The sequence below is a fragment of the Myripristis murdjan genome, chromosome 15, assembly GCF_902150065.1.
Source record: "Myripristis murdjan chromosome 15, fMyrMur1.1, whole genome shotgun sequence".
Classification (NCBI taxonomy): Eukaryota; Metazoa; Chordata; class Actinopteri; order Holocentriformes; family Holocentridae; genus Myripristis; species Myripristis murdjan.
The window spans coordinates 18,596,300-18,615,163 of NC_043994.1; the positions used below are offsets into that span (position 1 = coordinate 18,596,300).

Sequence of the window (18,864 nt, forward strand, 5' to 3'; positions counted from 1 at the left end):
TGATTTAATCTGCTCAAACCAAACAAGTGACCAAAAGCAGTAGTGGTACACGTTTCTACTAAAAAATTTATTTTTAGAAGAGCTAGGGTATTCAAAATACACACAGTGTAGTGGATTGCACAAGCTTGAGAACATTTGCCAACAGTGTATGAGGAAGAGAGTGTGCAATATAATCAGGAGCTTCCTGAATCCAAATTAGGCCAAATAAAAGGCCAAAGTAGGTGGACTTAATATCCTCTTATGATACAGTACATAGATAAATGAATTTTTTAACAGTACAGTGATTCTAGCCTGTAGCAACAGGTCGTTGGGTGCATCAGGCATTGAAATTTGGAAATTTGGTCACACATCTGTGATGTTAAATAGGCAGTAACAACCGGATATGCTTTGTATCACATCTTTGTGATTGTTTCATTTGTTGTTGATAATGGCAGCAACATTCTACCATTGTGCAAGAGGAGACAGAACACCTAGATTATGATTTTATTTTTATTTACATTGAGCTGCTTTGGATGAAGGGATAAACATTTTTGAATGATAGACTCGGGCAGTGTGTAATCTGCCATCTTTCGTCATCATGCCCATCTTTATCGTTCTGCTAGTGTGATCCCCTCTCTGATCAAACAGTAAGCTTAACATCTGAACTGCTCAGTACTGGTCAGGTAAGATTTTTACAGTCTTGTAGCCTGTAGCCTGCTGTAAGCCTTGTATGAAGGCTAGATTACTTAGTGTTTCACTGCATAGGCTGATCTTTTGGCTACACTACCAAGCAGTGCTGTATCCAAAAACTTAAAGGCATGGATCTAAACAGTAAAGAGGGTTTTAGAACGCATTAGGCCTATGTTCAGTTCTCAGTGATGTACAAGCGAAGGTTAAGGTTAGGATTTAGGAAGGTTAAGCTGATGCTAGATCTGTGCAGAAGGGCACTCAGAGCCCCTGAAAGGGGATTTCTCCTTCTAAGTGCTTCTGGGAAGGACAAGGGTGTCACTCCAAATCACTCCTCTCTTCCTGGCCCTGATTGGTTGGAGATGTAGGTCAGAGAAAGGATAAAACAGATTGGGTAGGGTTGCTACTCACAATGAGCACATCGAGCTCTGTGGAAATACCATCCAGTAACTGCCTAAATAGATTGGGTGCTGGTCAAGGTTTGTGGCCGATGTGTGGCTTTTTACTTAGGGAATCTGCCTTGACCGAACACATTTTGTTTGCCCATGTTAATACATTTTATCAACATTTCAGTAATGACTGTATTTGGATGGTCTAAAATTCAGTGAACGCTATTACAAACAAGATGCGATTATGTGATCATATGTTTGAAGTTACCTTTGGAGTATAAAGATTGTCTTTAAAGAGTCTTACCTCAAACAGTAGTGATGTATTTCCCTTGTTTTCCAAGAGTTTGTCAGTTTGTTAGGGAGTGTTTTAATGCTGCTGATATAGCAGACATGCAGGCTATAGCGCAGGCTATAGCGCAGGCTACACCCAGATGAACAACCAGTTTCATGGACCTCAAATGCACAAACCTGTTTATTGATAGAGAGCTGATTACTCTACATCTGTGGAGTCATGATCTAGAAATCATATATTTAATCATATATCATACATTTGGACAGAACCTGAGGTCAGAATTGAACCGAGCAGACTAGAAATAAGCAATGTAAGTCTAGAGATCCTCATTCAGCAAAGAGGAAGTTTCTTAGTTAGCCAGTGTATTGCTTGAAAACATGGGTTCAAAGTTAGTGTCTTGAATTGCAGTCCTGCCTTTCAGTTTTCTTGTCCGAGTTGCAGTTAAACCTGCTTTTAACAAGTTGCAGATAAAGCAAGACAAAAATTATGGCAGACACTGGAGGTAACACTCTAAGTTGAAAATGATCGCTAAGGAAACAGATCAAAATATTTTTTGTCTTAAGCCATAGCACAGTAAGGGGAAAGATAATCTGCGCTGTGTTGTCAGTGTGGAACATTGTCTGCATCAAACTGTATTAGTTGGTGACATTGAGTTGAGTTTTAGTTAAAAACGTGCCTTGAAAGAATGTAATGTGGTAAGATAACAGCAAAACTGCAGGTATCAGGTTTTAATTGCATAATGTGAATTTGACGTTAACATAGTTGTGAAATGGCAAAGCGGAAACATAATGATTGTGATGTCAAAGTGCAGATTGCCAGCTTCAGTTGGCATGTAATTTTAGTCGTGTAACATCTAAAGAGCTGTACTTTTATTCATAACATTTTGAGTCATTTTTAAGCTGAAAATTTCCAAATTGTCTGATTCCAGCAAATGGGGATATTTTCTGGCTTCTGTAGTCCTCTTACAGTACACCAAATGTATGTGGGTTGTAGAGTGTTGGTTGTGACAAAACAAGAAATTTGAGGATGTCACCTTGGGCTGTGGGAAACTGTGATGAACATTTTTCACTTTTTTCCGACATTGTATGGACCAAACAGCTAACCCATTGATTGATAATGAAAATAATCATCAGTTGCATTTTCCGTGGAATGTGCAGAAATTGAATAACAAATAGGCTACTTGATAAATGATGGAAAAAGTGATAAATGTTTAACTAAATGGAAAAATTCGCTCTTAAATTCTGCATTGTTCATCATATGCGTTTTAATCCAGTCACTCCTGGCTTTGCTTGCATGCTCACTTGTGAGAGCATTTATTGTTGAACATATTCACTGACCAGTGTGTCACTTAAAAACCACGCCTACTGCAGCAAACTGCTCGACACTCTCTTCTCTTTCATAACCACCAGCCGCTATGACATCATGACGTTTCAACTTGATCGGCAACATTTGCAAACAAAACCTCTGCTTCAGTGTCATCTCGCATAGCAATAACTTGTATACATGATAGGTGAATAAATCAAAACCAGAAAACTATTGAGCCATTGAGGGACACATTGATCAGAGCACAGCTGGTAGAGTAAATTCTCTCATCTTTGAACTCATAAAAGACAGGAGTGATTTGATCAATACATACTTCATTTGATAAAAACAGAACTTTTTAAATTAATGCGGCATTAAATTAAATGACCACCCATACCACGATAAAGAGACATAGCATCAATTGACAAAAATTAACCTGGGCGCAAGGCATAAGGTTCAAACTGTTTGATTTCCTTTTGCAAGCAAGTGTCAAGTCTCTGCAAGTTGAGCCTGCGACATAGAGCAGATGCAATCAGACTTATGAAGAATACAGTATACTTTGAGAAATGGTTGATAGGAAGCCATACAAGAATTGCAGCACGTGGGGTAAAAGATACTAAAATATGGGAAAGATCTCTCAATCTTTGTTTACTTAGCACTAAGTGGCTTCAAGGTGATCTGCATGGCTGGAGTAAAAACACTCCAACAGGGGTCTGAAATGTATCAGTCAAAATGGAATTTGATCATGAAGAGCTGGAAGACTGACATGAATAACTTGGCAGGCTGTTAACCTACACAGATGCCTCCATAACGTTCAGTAAGAAAAATCAGGAAAAAGTAACTAACCACTGGATGGTTAAGCCTCAGTGGCATGTTAGCAACACAATAATGGTCGTCTTTTTTCCAGTTTAGGCAAAGGATTAATAAGATAAGATAAGATATTCCTTTATTAGTCCCACAGTGGGGAAATTTCAAGCATTAGGCCACAGCAGCAAGTGGATAGCAAAATATGAATACTGGCAGTCAAGTTAACCTAATATCTTTGTCTTGAATGTCTTTTAATTATTGTCCTCAATAAATTTCAATAATCTTAAATGGTAAGCCCAGTGGCACCCATTGCTTGGCTCCTTTTTTTTTTTTTCTTTTTCTCATTATCACTTTGTTCCACACCTCTGCACCTCTTACTTTATATTGTATCTTGAGGCTATCTGATCACTATACATCAAGCTAGATGTGTGTAGTGGCATCTGAATGGTGGCCTAATTCCATTTCCAGCTTAATTAATTGGCTAATTTTCCATCAAGCTGGCAAAATGCTTAACACACCTCAGACACTGAACACCACCCTACTATTCTACATCTCAAAGCCTATAACATTAGGGTTTCCATAACTGAGAACAGGACATGTGTTAAATGCCATCACAAATGTGTGTGTGTGTGTGTGTGTGTGTGTGTGTGTGTGTGTGTGTGTGTGTGTGTGTGTGTGTGTGTTTTAATAAATTTTTACAACATTTTAGCCATGCCTGCTACTCACCATTTTATACTCTCGCTCATTTTTTTTAGAGCTTGCATGGTAGGTATACACGTCATAAATATTTTATCCGTTGCACATGTAGGCAGCTTGTTCTACTCTTGAGTGATTTAAGCCTAAATTTAAGGAGCTGGCACCAAAAATGATTTTGCTTTGAAGAGGCTCATGTATAGGGGTTCTTTTCATCAGCTTTCATACCACACTAGGGTAGCAGCAGAAGAGTGTTAATATTGCCTCACTGTTATGTTTTGCAGAATGACGCATTCTTAAATGCCCTAAACTGAATTCCTGAAGAGTAGTTTGATGTCATGGCGCTGCTCTGTCAAACGAAAGTGGATGACCTACTTTTCTCCCCTGCCTCTGAAATATTTCAGAAATAGGATTGGATAGCTGCAGCTGAAGTCCTGTGCACTAACCCAGAAACAGACTAACGCTGCAGCTATAGGCAATACTACATTTCACCACCTCACCCCCTCCCTCCTCTCTCTTTATGTTTGGCTCTTGAAAAGGGGGTGGGAGTTGGTAGGGAAGCTGAGAGAGGGCATTTTAACAGATGACAGATTTTGATTGGATTCACTGTGAGTTTAGGAGGAAAGTAGATGGCAAGGGCTGATTATTTTTGTTTCCTGCCTCATTTTTCTCAGCTGTGAAGATATAAGTAAGTAGGCATATAGTATATTTCTGTATTTAAATAGACTATTTCATCATATTTGGCTAATTTACTTTTTGGTTCTAGTTTTAGGCCTTTGTTAAGCTGATGATAGTGATGCACTACTGTCTTAGGTTGAGCAGTGTGGTTTTCTGTTGTATTATTTTATATGCTACCAATAAATGTAGCTTTTAAGTTTTTACATTTAACACAAACAGTATTGCTATATTTTTGTCATTTTGAAATAGTTTCAGTATTGACTCCTTTAGTCTTCCAGTGTCTTGTGGTTTTTCAGTAGTGTAAACTGTCTCTGATTTAGGATCCAGTTCAGCAGACAGATGTTACCTCTGACCTCTTTAGCGCATGGTTTAACACATGTAGTAGTTTTGGATCTGGTATATTGACCCCATGGCAGTGAGCAGACATTGCATATTGTGTTATGCACTGTTCAGTGAAGTCCTGTTCAGCCAAACACACCATGTCCTTCGAACAGCTGGGACTGCAGGATACAACAGGCTCATCAGTAAGAGAAATATGCTTCTTTCTTCAGCCTGTATAATATATGGATCGTCGCCTACAATTTGGTCTATTTAATTACATTTTGTCTACTGATAAACTGTGTGTAGAATTGTATTTTTTTAGGATTTTGAAATGTGGGTGTCTTTGTATTCCCAATTTTAACCATCAAGCTGTTGATGGGAATCTTCTTCTTTACACTGTGATGTTGATGTGAATGTGCAGTACCTGACTCTACAACATGGTGTGCGTTACTTTGACATCATCACCCAGCCATCTTTTTTTCTGTCAGTTTTTTCTTTTTAATGTTACAACATGCAAGTACTCCCAACTATATAGTTGCTTCAGTTGCTTGGCAACTGGAGGATGGAGTGCATGTATTTACTGTTAAAGTAAAACCTGGGGTGAAAGCTGATAATGTGTGTTATAACAGGAGAAGAGGGTTGCTTTAGGGGGGTTGTCAAGATGAAAATGAAAAGGCAAAGACAAGCTTGGTTGTATGGATATACACAAAATGTCAGTGATGTGTAGTGGGCTAGGCCCTAACTGATCTCTTTTTATGAGAAGAGCAAATTAATTTGAGGCCTTGGGCAAATTGGGTTGTCTTAATCAGTAACACATTTTGAAACTGTGCTCTGCAGCTGTTGGTTTCAGGACTACGCCTGAATGAAGAAAATCATCACAAATAATTGGTCAGAATGTTCATATTCTGTTCATCGTTTTATGATTACCATTGAACATTAAATACTAAGTGAATTTTATTTCTTTCCTCAGGTTTTGAGAGCATTCTGGAGGGTCTGTTTGGTCCACAGCTGATAGAAGATCTAAAATTATTTAAGGGTAAGGATTCCAAAACAAGCCAATGTGGCAGACAGGTTTTTGAATGATTTGTAATAATTTTGTGGTTTGAATGCAGTCTATCCTTTATCAGCACATTATGACAATGTTGTTCCATTGTACCATCTGGTACCCCTCCACATTCACTCCTCTCTACAAGGCAGCCCTTCTGGCTGCTGAAGAGAAGATGCGTTGTGTTCCTACAAAGTTGGTGTTTTGGGTGGCATGCAGCCAGTGTAAAAGTCTGCATTTTCCTTCAGACATTTTGACAATGCACGATGTTAGTGAGACAATAGTGGACATTATTCGGCTTTTCACGACCTTTGCAGTGAGAGCACTATAAAGTAGGGTTTCTACACTAGCACTTGGTAATGAAGGATGCTGGAAATTAAGTTGAACTGAATCAGTTTATGTCTCATTCAGTTAAAATGCTGAGAAGGATTTAAAACACATTGTTACAACCCATTTTTTCTGTTTAAATAATTCACTATCTCTTATTATTTCATGTCTATGAAAAACATAACATTGTGCCATAGGAGCTAGATTTTCATGGCAACTGCCTTGTGCATGCACTTAAACTCTTAAGGAGATAACATTGAATACAAGGACATTTTATGTTCCCCTCAAGAACATTTGCTGGATAAAACAAATAACTGTCACCGTTAATTGTAATGACGTCTCTGTTCAGCACACATCTCTGTTTCTGTTTGTGCTATTTTTGTCACACAAACATCCTCAGATGTGGTATAGATCAGAACAGCAAAATAACTTCTGTTAAGCTTCTATTCCTTGTTTTATGTTTATCCATAGCTTTTATTCAGTTAAATGGAAATGGAAGAAGATGGTTAGTTATCATCCAAAACAATAAACAGTAGCCTTCCTTTGTGCTGAAATGCTACAGTTTGAGAGAACAGCTTCAGGGTTTTGTTACACATTTTTGTTGTATGCCACCTGAAATGTCTCCTTTGTTTTTGTTTCATAGGTTGTGAGCCTGAAGCAGTGTCTGATTGGTCATTTGATGAAAATTGTCTCTTCTGTTGTTTAAGACGAGACAAAGTGAAGGTAAACCCCCTTGCTTTCTGCTTTTCCTCAAGATTGACATCTCAAACCTGACACCTCTTTTCAGCCTCTGGTAGAGGGAAAAAAAAGCAGAGCCGCCTTTCTTGAATTTAATTTGTTATAGCCTACATGCTTATATTTGATTGTTTTATATGTGTTTTTAAATGAATGAATGAATTATTGTTTTTTTTTTTTATACACTTTAACAAAGAAATTACCTAGTATACAGGAGAAAAATTGGAAGATTTTTTTAATTTTTGCAATATTTAGAAAAAGAGATCACAGTTAATCTGAATGTATAGCTTTGTGAGTAACATGTGCCTTTGCCCTCTGAGTCAGCTGGGTTTCTTGGGAGAATCACTTTAGGTAACTTGAATATGGAGGACTATGACCACTTGATGGTAGTTGGGTGAAATTATCCATAAAAATAGATTAGTCTGAGAGTGAAACCTATACAAATTGAACCAAGTGCACTGATGTGGTCAAAGAAGTGAAATGGAGTACAGTTTTCCCATCAGTTAGGAGTCAAGCTGCTCTGACTGATCATATTTAAAGGAGATTTATCTCCATCAAAGTATTTCCCTGCTGAGGCAAGATAAGCTTTTCTTTTTCATCTTATTTGCTTGCCAAATTATAGGCCTAACACAGAGCCTTGTGTGACTAATCCAAAACATTTTAGAACCCTTTTAAGCAAGGCGTTTTTTTTTTTTTTTTTTTTTTTTTTAACCAAAGCAACAGTCTTTCTTCTTCCCATGCACTTTGCTCTGTTCATTAATACCCTATTTTACTTTGAATACATGTTTGTGTTTTGATATTTGACAGGAACACTTAGTTGGCTTGAGCAACCAGGGCCTTGACAATACACCCAAGCCTCTCCTGGTGAAAGATCAGACCAAAATCAACAGACTAGAGAAGCAAGCTGAGGAATTTCTCAATGCAGTCCTCTGCAGAAAAGGTGAGTTGCTTTGTGAAGAATGACTCTGGAAAAGGATCACGTGTGTGTCATGTGCCATTGTTTTTCACTGTTTAAACCCTAATAACCTTAGTGTGTAAAGGCAGTGTTTTCAGCATGACTTTAAAATGATAAAAGTACTGGCAAACCTTTAGGGATGCACAATAATATCAGCACATCGTCAATATTGGTGGATATCGGCTTTAAAGTGAAATATCAGTATCAGCCTGAAATAAAATGTGTGCCAATATGACATGCCGATATGTGAAATAGGTCAAATTTGCCCTGCTTGTGGCTGTTGTCAGGATTATCTCAGAGAGAGCATCATCCAAACCTGTTTAATAGGATGAATCTGACAAGAAGAATGTTATATAAAAATAAATATGGCATGTTTTCCATAACCTAAGTTGAAGTAGTTTTTTCTTATTTTGCCTAGTGAATGTGTACATTTTGAAAAGCATTGCATTTTATGTCTGCATCTGCCAGTGAGCCTTTACAGTAAGAGCAAGCATAATAATAAAATGTTCCACAACAGGAGAGACCTGACATTCCCTGCAATTAGGTGGGGAAAAAATATATGTATATATCAGTAGCAGCATCAGCAATCGGCCAAAGAGTTGGAAAAAATTGTCATATCGGATATTGGCAAAAAATTCAATATTGTGCATCCCTGCAAACCTTGGTAAGATAAATGAAAAGCTGTGCTGTTTTAGACAGTAACATATGATAGTGTTGTGCCTTTTTTCTCTAATTACATTGGCTTTTATATGCACAGTAATGCATGGTAAAATGCTAACAGCTTGGCTAAATTAAAGGGTCCATATCATATTAACACTCAACCAGCTGCCGGGAATTCAGACTGATTAAATGCACAGTTTAGAAAGGCAATGGCAGGGAAAAACACCAAGTCACTAATCAAGCTTTGAGTCACCAAGGTAAAACTACAATGTTTCAAGAGAGGGTCTGCATTGACAGTTTCTTGGCATCAATATTTAATTGATTTTATTGTTTTTATTGTGTCTTTTCAACCATATTGGAAGATTACTGGGGAGTAAAAACTGCTATAGGTGCTCATGCAAACTGTGAATCTCTGTTGCACAAACATTATTTGGAGATACATTAACAACTCAAATCCATGTTTATTTGCTCTCTTTCACTTCAGCCATGCTCTATATACTGATGCAGAGTAGAGCAAAGTATAATTGCTGATATATAATCGAAAATGTAAAATTATTGGAATAATTTTAATATTATTGTCATTGTACACTAAAAAGGTTTGGTCACTTATGAATTATGAGAACTTTACTGGATATAACTTGTCTCTGCAAAAATGTTTTGGAATATCGACCAGTTGTTCTTTGAGTATGGATGAAAATGTCATCAAATTACACCAGTAACAGTCTTTATGCTCAGTCTGTCATCTTGTGTCTAACGTCATAAGACAGTGGATCCAAAACATCAAGCAGGATCTCAGTTATTGGCATTGGTACAGCGTACTAACAATTTTAACCATGTGTTTTTCCTTTCTCAGATGTGCCAAGCTTCTCAGACCCGCACATTCCAGTAGTGGCTCGAGAGATCATGCAGAGAATGATCCGCCAATTTGCCGTCGAATATACCTCAAAAACCAGCTCCTCTCAGGATAGCCACTCAGATCGCCAGCCTTGCTCTGACCAAAGCCTGCCACGCCCACCCTCTTTCTCAGGGGCTTCTCCTTCTACCAGCCCTGCTGCCACTCTGGCTCCCTCCGCACACAACCAGAACCCCGTCCTCAGCAAACTCCTCATGGCTGACCAGGAGGCTCCCCTTGACCTCACCATCAAGAAACCCCTGGCTGAGCCCAGTGAACAAGGTATTGTGCACTTTGACCCATCCATAACAGAGCAGCTCAAGACTGAAACAGTGCACTGTCAGTGATGCAGCCTGAGCTAAAATTTTAAAATTCACTAAACTGACTGGTTACCTGCATTATTTTTAAACAGAGGGAGTCCTTGACTTGTCTCTCAAAAAGAACCGCTACAGCAGCAGCCTGCCAGTCCACAGTCCCTACCTTTCTCCAACCACACCCACGTTCAAAGGGTAAGATACAGTTCTTTCTCTCTCTCAATGTGGTCTTCAGTTCTTGAGCATTGCCACAGTAAAATATTTTGTTTTCTTGAGATATGTAATGCCATTCTTCAGGACATTAAATGAAAAGCAAGATGATGTTTTAGTAGCTTAATAACGTCTTTCATTTCTTAAAGAAGGAACCACCCCTAAACATTATGCCATCATAACCACAGATAGTAGTTTAACTGTAGATCAATATAACACATTCAACAATAACCGAAAAAGGAGTTGTTCCTTTAGACATGAACTCATGCAGTAGAAAAATATAAATATACACATTTTCTACTTAGAGGTTGCCTCACTGACTGAAAAGACTTTGAGTGATGGAGTCATTCAGCAGTCGAGGTGTTTATAGTTATCCTTGGTTATTGCAGTGTTTGTGATATACCTCTCCAAAAGAGGAGAGATAGCATGATAGTTTTCTCACTCAGCATTAGCACTTAGTATTTCCAGTATTTCCATCACCTGGCTTGCTACCTTTTTCCATAGAGCATGTGAGCTGATGCTATCAGTCATCAAAAATTGTACAACATTGCCTGAAATCAAATTCAGGAAAACCAGAGGGTTACATTCCCAGTGTAATTACATTCTCTGTACAAACAAGTCCCATTTTTCTCTGATCTGTATTTGAATCAAACATTTGAATCAACTTTTTTCATTTAAAAATTATTTGAGTCTGTCTATTTGTAGATTGGTTCTGTTTTCCTTGAGGGCAAAGCCTCTTGATATCATTATACTGTGCCCTGGATGTTAGTGCATTTGAAATTGCGCGTCTGTAATTCAATTTTAATTTGGATTAATTAAGCGCCAGTTGCTTTGCTACAGCCTCCTTCGCTGCTTTGGGAGCTGATATGATTTAAAGTGATGATCCTTCCTAGCAGAAAAAGCGGCCTGTGATTTTGATCTTGCTCTGCATTTGGGCCATAGATGCAGAGTTTCATATCTCCAACTTTCATGCTCCCTATCTCCAGTTTATAAGTGGCAAGTATCTAGATGAAAATCTGAGGTATCTGAGGAAAAGCAGAACTCAGTTATTAAAACTATCCTTTGAATACTTATTCTGAATATAAACAGGCAAAAGTGTTGTTTTTTTCCCCAGATGAAGTGTCTGTCATTGTTTGTTCATTATTCCTCTTTCACCAGAACAGTTTATCAGTCAGACATCAATCACAGTAGTTAAATGTAATAATGAACTAGTGCTTCCCTGTTGACTTATATTTAATGTCAAATTTGTATTGGCTTTCTTTCATAATGGTGGGCAAGTTTTGAGGTAAACCAAACAACCCATTTCTGCTGGCTTACTCTTTTATTGCTGTGCTTGTTCAGTGGTAACGTCACATAGAGGGCCAAGGGCCATACTTGCATTAGTCATTTGGTACACATAGTCATTGTGCCCTCCTCTGCTGCTACACGCCAGGCTTCTTTGCTGCAATGACAAATATCCCCTCCTTCTTCTGGCTATGCTTTTTTTGAGCCACTGAAGTCCTTACATCTCTATGTGTTCCAGTACCCTTTTATTTGATTTCTTTTTTGTTTGTTTGTTTTGTTTCTTAACCCTTGATTTTACTTTTGTTTATTTTCTCTTATGTTGATGCACAATTTGTAAACAGAATCATCAAAGCAAACAAATAAACAAATTGTCAAACTTGAGCCTTTTGTTCTTAAAAGCTACACACACAACCACACAGAGGCATTTGTTAAAAAGGGTAGTGATGTTACCAAAGCAAGGTCATATAATAAAGGAGTGGCCAACATCCTCCCCTCCCCAACCCATCCTTCTTTTAGAAAAGAGAAAAAAGGCACTGTGCAAGCTCTGCTTACACCCAATTTCCTTCCATCCAATCAGGCGATCCTTGAGAGCGGACGGACAGGTCGGGCTGTTTATGAGGAGCCTACAGGATGGGAGGAGAAGGGAGAATATCGGCCACTCCACCGATTATAAGCCTTCCCAGCCTCTTGCATACTCGCTGCACATCAAAGAGGAGGTTGGTCTGGCCCAGGAGAGCGACCCAGAGTCACCTCCCAGCCAAAACCACAGCTCCAGATCCACTGACCTCTTCAGAAATGGATCTGCATCCTGGAATTCCAAAACTTTTGGGGCTCTGCTCAAACTCAAAACCAACAGTGAGGCTAGCGAGCACCTTAAAGACTTACCCAGGTTGTTGGAAGCTGCTGGACTTTTGTCAAAGTCACTGTCCTCTGGTAAAGAAACCCTCCATGAGGCTTGCAGAGACCAGGGCCTCTGCCTTTCTCGTTCATCATCTTTTGACCTCAAGATTCCTCAGGTGCGAGGTTTGTCCGCAGGAACTGACCAGTCTTGGGCTACTTTGTCCTCTGAGTATTCTGCCTCACTCTGTGAGAACAGTCTGGGAAAGAGGCTTCGTTCGATTCTACCCAAGCACAGCCGGAAAGGGAGCAATGGAGGACTTGATGGCCCAGGTGTGGAGAAGGAATACTGGGCTTATGACACAGACCGCCAAACCTTGGGAGGAAACTATGCTACCTTGGATTCAGAGTCAGAGCTGGCTAACAAACAGCCAAGGAAGAAAAGAGGGCGTTACCGGCAGTACAACACCGAGCTGCTGGAAGAGGCTATTGTGGTGGTGATGGGCGGGAAAATGAGTGTTTCTAAAGCCCAGTCAATATATGGGATTCCACACAGCACTCTGGAATACAAGGTTAAAGAGCGACTGGGGACCTTAAAAAATCCTCCCAAAAAGAAACTGAGGCTGATAAGCCAGGTAGAGGAGCAGGATGTTTCACAGTCCCCCGAAAGCAAAGGACTCCAGAACTCCCAGCACGATGTGTCTGAGAAAGGAGAGTGTGGGTCCTCAGAAAATGGGAGTATGTTGTTAAATGCAGGTCTCTCACCAGATGAGTAACAATTTAACATGGTCCCATGGAGACTAATAATAATAACTGGATAAGATAAATGTTGCATTTGCCAGACAGTGGCAGCGCTGTTTTTCCATCATATGTAATTGTGCATAACAACTAATTTCTAAAGCACTTATTAATTAATAACTTTATTTGGCCTCTTAATATTTGATCATTAATACAGACATTTTTGATTACTGTAAGTGGCTGCTTGTCTTCAACACTGCAAGTGTCCCATTGCACTACACAAGCTCTTATGAATTTTAACACAATAAATTAAGCTTTTGTTTTTATGTATGGACTGAAAATGGCCATCCCTGGTCTTGATGAATGCCTTTTTTTTTTTTTTTACAATCAGAGCCATATGAAATCATATCTTGGCAAGTGGCGCCCCTTACTGTCCTATGTCAGTACTATTTGATTTTTTTCCCTGAAAGAGCACTTGGTAACAGTAAATTCACATGCTGCATGCAGTTGTGCATGTTGAGCCCTGTAAATATTAGATCAGACTAAGTTTCCTCCTCTTTCTAATGATTTTTTTCACTGATGACATAGAAAGCTCCTGTCACTGTTTTGCAAATGCATTCTGAGATTGAAATGGACCACATAGCTCCAAGAAAATACAGATGCAAGGATAAACTGTATGTTCCGGCACCTTTATATCCAAAATTATTTATTTTAGAATTTCTTATTTTAGTCTTTAGGAATAACATGGTCTCTTGTCCAAAATTTGACCTCCCCTTTTAGTCCAAATCTGAGAGCTAACATTCAGCATGGTAGATTATGTGTACCCATAAATGTGATGTAATTTTGCTGCAAAGTTTGAAAAGTGATCATTTTCTCTCATAGCCTTCACCACACCTCAGGATAAGTTCAGGTTAGGGTGCAGTATTTGTCAGTGAAATAATTTATCCACCTGAAGAATAAAAACTACAACAGATTTCAGCATACACACATGCACACATGCACACACACATACGTGCGCACGCACACACACACACACATACACATACATACATACATACACATGCCGACAAACATAAACATGCCTCAATTTGTATCAGTGCCTCATTTCATATCCAGTAATCTCTGAATGGGGGAAAACGTCATCCTTAAATACATTTTATGATGTCGTGTATTTACTGACAAATACGTGCACTCTAGTATCAGGTGTCTTCACAATCTACCTTAACCAGTATCAGAAGCATTTCAGTGCCAGTGTAAGCCTTAAATCCTTGCGATTTATGGTTTGTCATTTACAAATTTCAGGTATTGGGCACAATTACCTCTGGGATATCTTTCAATAATACATGGGACAAGGAGTAATGTTCATTCAGGAAATATTATTACAATTTTTTTTTTCATTTATGAGAACAATGCAAAAATGCCACTATTTGTTATTTTATCCTCCCATGCATGTATAAATATATCATTGCATTTAAGCTTGTTTCAGACAGGTCTTGCATGCCTAATGGCTCATGATAAAGAGTATTCTCTTCAGGGTAATAGTGGCAAACCAAGGCATAACAATATAGATTGGGTCAATGCATTTCAGTACATTCAGTTTATCATTCTATGGTAGTGATGTCAGTGTCTTCATACATGTGTTGACCCACAGCAGCCAGTAAATGATGTACCAGTTAACCTCTTACTTGATGATTTTAATAATTCCTGATCCTACCTTTCAAAATACATTGTGGTATTTTTGAGAAAAAAAAAAATCAACCTTGTGCTTATGCAAAAGTCTGCATCAAATAATTAGTGTTGCAATGACAAACAGAAGTGCATGGCATCTGGCTTTTGAAAAAATGATTTCTTTATATATATATACATATACACACACACATATATTCACTTGCGTTATCAACAGTTTTACCTCAGGACATTCCAGAATATGGGATTGTGCACACATTATTCTTTTATCAGGTCGATACACAACTCCAGCAAATTCTTATATATTCTTTTTGCAGCTTTTGCAGGCTTTTCGATACAGGCAGTGTTGCTTTTATGTTATCAGATAAATTAGATGGATATTTTAAATACAGACTGAGGAAATTATACCTCAACAGTAAGTAGACACCTCAGATATTATATGCACAAAATACCATAAAATACACCTAGATTGTAGACACAGATTTCAAGTGAGAGTTGGTTCTACAGTAAAATCCAAAAATGTCACGGACCTGTATGTTAATAGCACAATAAGAATAGAAGAAGTTTATTTTATGTTGGATGTTACACTTACCAGACTTGTAGGGCTTCACTTGTATTACACTACTAATTTAATATATACACTGCCACTTTGAAGCTATAATGGAAACCACCCCAAATGCAGGCATGCCTTAGATTTATCTCATGGCTCTATTATGTTTTCAATTGATCTTACTCTAAGTAAAATGTTAATTATTTGAAATAAGTTATTCATTGGAAGGTTTGATAGCTCAAACCATTTATTGTCAATTGTATGTCATCTTACACTAACTCACAAATTAATGAATATGTTTGTCTAGGTTGCAAATATAAAATGAAGTTACTGCAAGTTGACTTGGATCATAAAGTAAATAATAATAATAATAATAGTCACTCTGACTCACCTTCACTAATTGGGTTCTTGCATTGACAATCGACCAGCGTTACTCATAGGTCATGCTCTGCTTTCTCCTTCAGAGTTAAGTCTTAAGTAGGATCTGTCATTTAATATATAGACCTGAGCTAGTCTGTCATACATATTATGAGGCTTACTTTAGCACAGTCCGTTTTTGGTCATTGATGCCAGAATAGGCATTTTGGGCTCATGAACATATAAAACATGTCAATGCCCTCCTCTGTGTCTATTGTAGCAAATCTAATTGTTTACTACCTCATCTAAAAAATGATATCATAGTCTACTGTTCTCATAGCTATTTTATGTAGCAATTTCTCATGTATCCAAATATAAAGCTCCTGTAGAAGGTGAGACTTGGAATAAAGGCTGGTGATCCAGTTGATTCCTGCTAAGTAGATGGCTTACAAAAAGAGCTGTGATTGAGCTGACATCAGGCAACAGGGGAAATTACTCAAAAATCAAGTTCTGGGTCAAACCATATGTAAATATTTCACAGTATCCTTAAAGTTATATGCACCCTGCTTGATTTTTTTGAATATTTTAAAGGTGGGTTGGTATTTTTTTTTATTGTGTTCTTTGATGTTGGTACAGTTAGTGTATGTGGTAAAAAATCATTTTTGATGATCTTAGTTTCAATCCCTACAAATGAGGGGGTGTCATTTTCCATCCTCTTCTTTAACAAGTCAAATATATGATCTATTTGGATATGAGTCATTTGGTTAATGCAGTATTTATTAATCAACCTATTTATCTTCAGTTAAGTAACCATGAATGTAAATAGCTTTAACTGTACAAAATGTTAATTACACAAGATTTTGTGGACACATAGATATATATTGCTTATAAGGTATATTTAATTCTCTCTGTGACAAAAGTGAAGGAGTGACATTTCAAATTGTACTTCACTTTTATGTTAACACCAGTCGGGTGTTCCCTGTAAACTTTACTATACTTAGCCAATATAATGTACCAGAGTACAGGTCTTAGTGAATTGACAAGATCACACACCTGCAAATAGTCACTCTGTAAATGACTGAAGATATGGCTTGTCTAAAAAATAACTTCTTTTTTGTATATTTAATATTTACAAATGTACAAAGGAATGACATTGGTTGTATTTTGCATGATTGCAAACATGTCACTGGGACACTAGACGTGTATGGTAAAATTTATGTCTGACTGAGGATGTTTTATTGAAAATACTGGAGTGTAATCAGTGTATGTAATGTCAAGTCAACAATGTGTGAAGTAGATTAACTGTGAGACCTGAAATCTCATTGAACCCATTCAAAATCTGCTTAAAGATTCACTGATAATATATGAAAAAAGCTCATACCATAGTTTCCTGAAAATCTGCTCCCTAATGTACAGTCAGATGAACATCATGGATGCTTTGACTCATCCATGTTAATGTGTTTGTGAAATACTTATCCCTGGAGTTAAGTTTTTGTGATTATTGGTTCGCTTCTGCTTGCTAGATGGGTTATTTCTGTCCTGTTGAAGAAAAAGACATGTCCTTGTGTTAGTTCTTTAACACAATGCTAAGTGAAACGGAGAGCAAAACCCTCAGGGATGAAACACTTGCCACTTAGTATTCAGGTACTCCTCTTAAACCTAACCAGCAGGGATGTGAAGTTAGAACATAGCAAAAAACAAAAAAAAATTGGTCAGGTTCCAGTTGCAGCAAATGTTATTTTCAAATCTCTAAACTGTATTTTTATCTGTCTCTAAAAGTTAGATTTGAGATATTTAGGTTTGCTGCAGTAACATTTTCATTATGTTGGGAGCCAAAAAATATCTTACCTTATCACTGTCACATTATTCTTTATTTTTGTATTTTGATACACAATGAATGTCAGTGTAACCTCTGTTCAGGTAAGATGTTCGCCAATGGGGTTTGTAATCAGCAAGTTTCTCTCCAGTTCACAGTGCCTAAAACAATATGGATGCGTCATATTCTATGGATTAAAATGCTTAATGTACCACATTCAAATTCCTGTGCATTTCAACAGTGAAAAATCATGAACTCTTTTCACTGACATGCTTTATGTCATACACATTTCTTGCAAATAAGGTTGTGTCATAACAAGTTATTTTATCTAGCTATAAATATTAGGATGATATTTTGCAATGCAGCATTTGCTTTGAAGTTACATAGAAATATTGACCGGTTTAGTTGTTTGACAATTAAAACAATTGTTATATCACACAACCTGTGACATGCTGTTTATTAAGAGGGTCACCTCAGGAACACACGTGATTTCACTCAGTTTGTTTCCCTTTTTAAAAGACTGCATATTTACTTGTCAAGGTTGGGAAGGACTTATTTTTACAAGAAAAAAAAAATTCCTTTGGAATTAATTATTGAGACAAATATATTTTGGCATAATATGATGGTATAAATGCTTCAAAGGAATATGGTTTTCATACTAATAGGCCTACCTCACTGACGTAATTTTAGCCAAAAATACAAAGAAACATGGCCCCTGATAGATTGATTTTACCTCACAATGACTAGCAATTCTAATTTTGCAAATATTTTGTCACATGTATCATGTCTTTTCATGCTGTAGTTGTTTTTTTTTGTTTGTTTGTTTGTTTGTTTGTTTTTTTGTTTTGTTATTTTTAACATAAAATTGTCTTAAGTTGTTTGTTGTTTAGCACTTGTCATTAAATGTTATTTGTTGCACTAGTTTAATACAATTGGAATTTGGCAAGTTGACAAAAATAGCATATGTTTGCCCTAATATATTCACTCTTTGAAGTGATGAACATGATTTTGAGTTGTTGATTGAAAGTGGGGCACCATTATCTAATGTGTTGTGCATGTGTAAACCTTTCTTGATGTACACTGTAAGGAGAAGCACCACTTTGAAAAGAAGAAAAATGTGTAAAAAAAAAAAAAAAAAAAGTATTAGCTGTAACAGTGTAATTTGTCAAATTCACTGGATGAAAGAATCACTTTTAAAATCACTTATTCTTCTAATAAATATGCTGTGAAAATACATTATTAGTGATTTTATTTTTTGCAAGAAACAGATCAGGAACTGATATAGATCTGGAAAAGAGGTTGGTAACGGC

The 18,864-nt window shown here is 37.4% G+C and overlaps 1 protein-coding gene across 5 annotated transcripts in view; it reads left to right on the forward strand.

The window, feature by feature from the left end:
- Nucleotides 1-18,864, forward strand: part of LOC115372576 (ligand-dependent corepressor) — a 31,352-nt gene that overhangs the window by 5,502 nt on the left and 6,986 nt on the right. For 2 of the 5 annotated variants that reach the window (XM_030070592.1, XM_030070594.1), the window contains exons 2-6: nucleotides 6,119-6,184; nucleotides 7,164-7,243; nucleotides 8,063-8,195; nucleotides 9,724-10,044; nucleotides 10,175-10,271. In XM_030070592.1, coding sequence (XP_029926452.1) covers nucleotides 6,119-6,184; nucleotides 7,164-7,243; nucleotides 8,063-8,195; nucleotides 9,724-10,044; nucleotides 10,175-10,271 — 697 coding nt within the window. Of the gene's footprint in view, nucleotides 1-4,497; nucleotides 4,838-4,903; nucleotides 5,352-6,118; nucleotides 6,185-7,163; nucleotides 7,244-8,062; nucleotides 8,196-9,723; nucleotides 10,045-10,174; nucleotides 10,272-12,147; nucleotides 18,725-18,864 lie in introns of those variants that run through there. The other 3 variants (XM_030070591.1, XM_030070595.1, XM_030070593.1) reach the window with 3 other exon arrangements.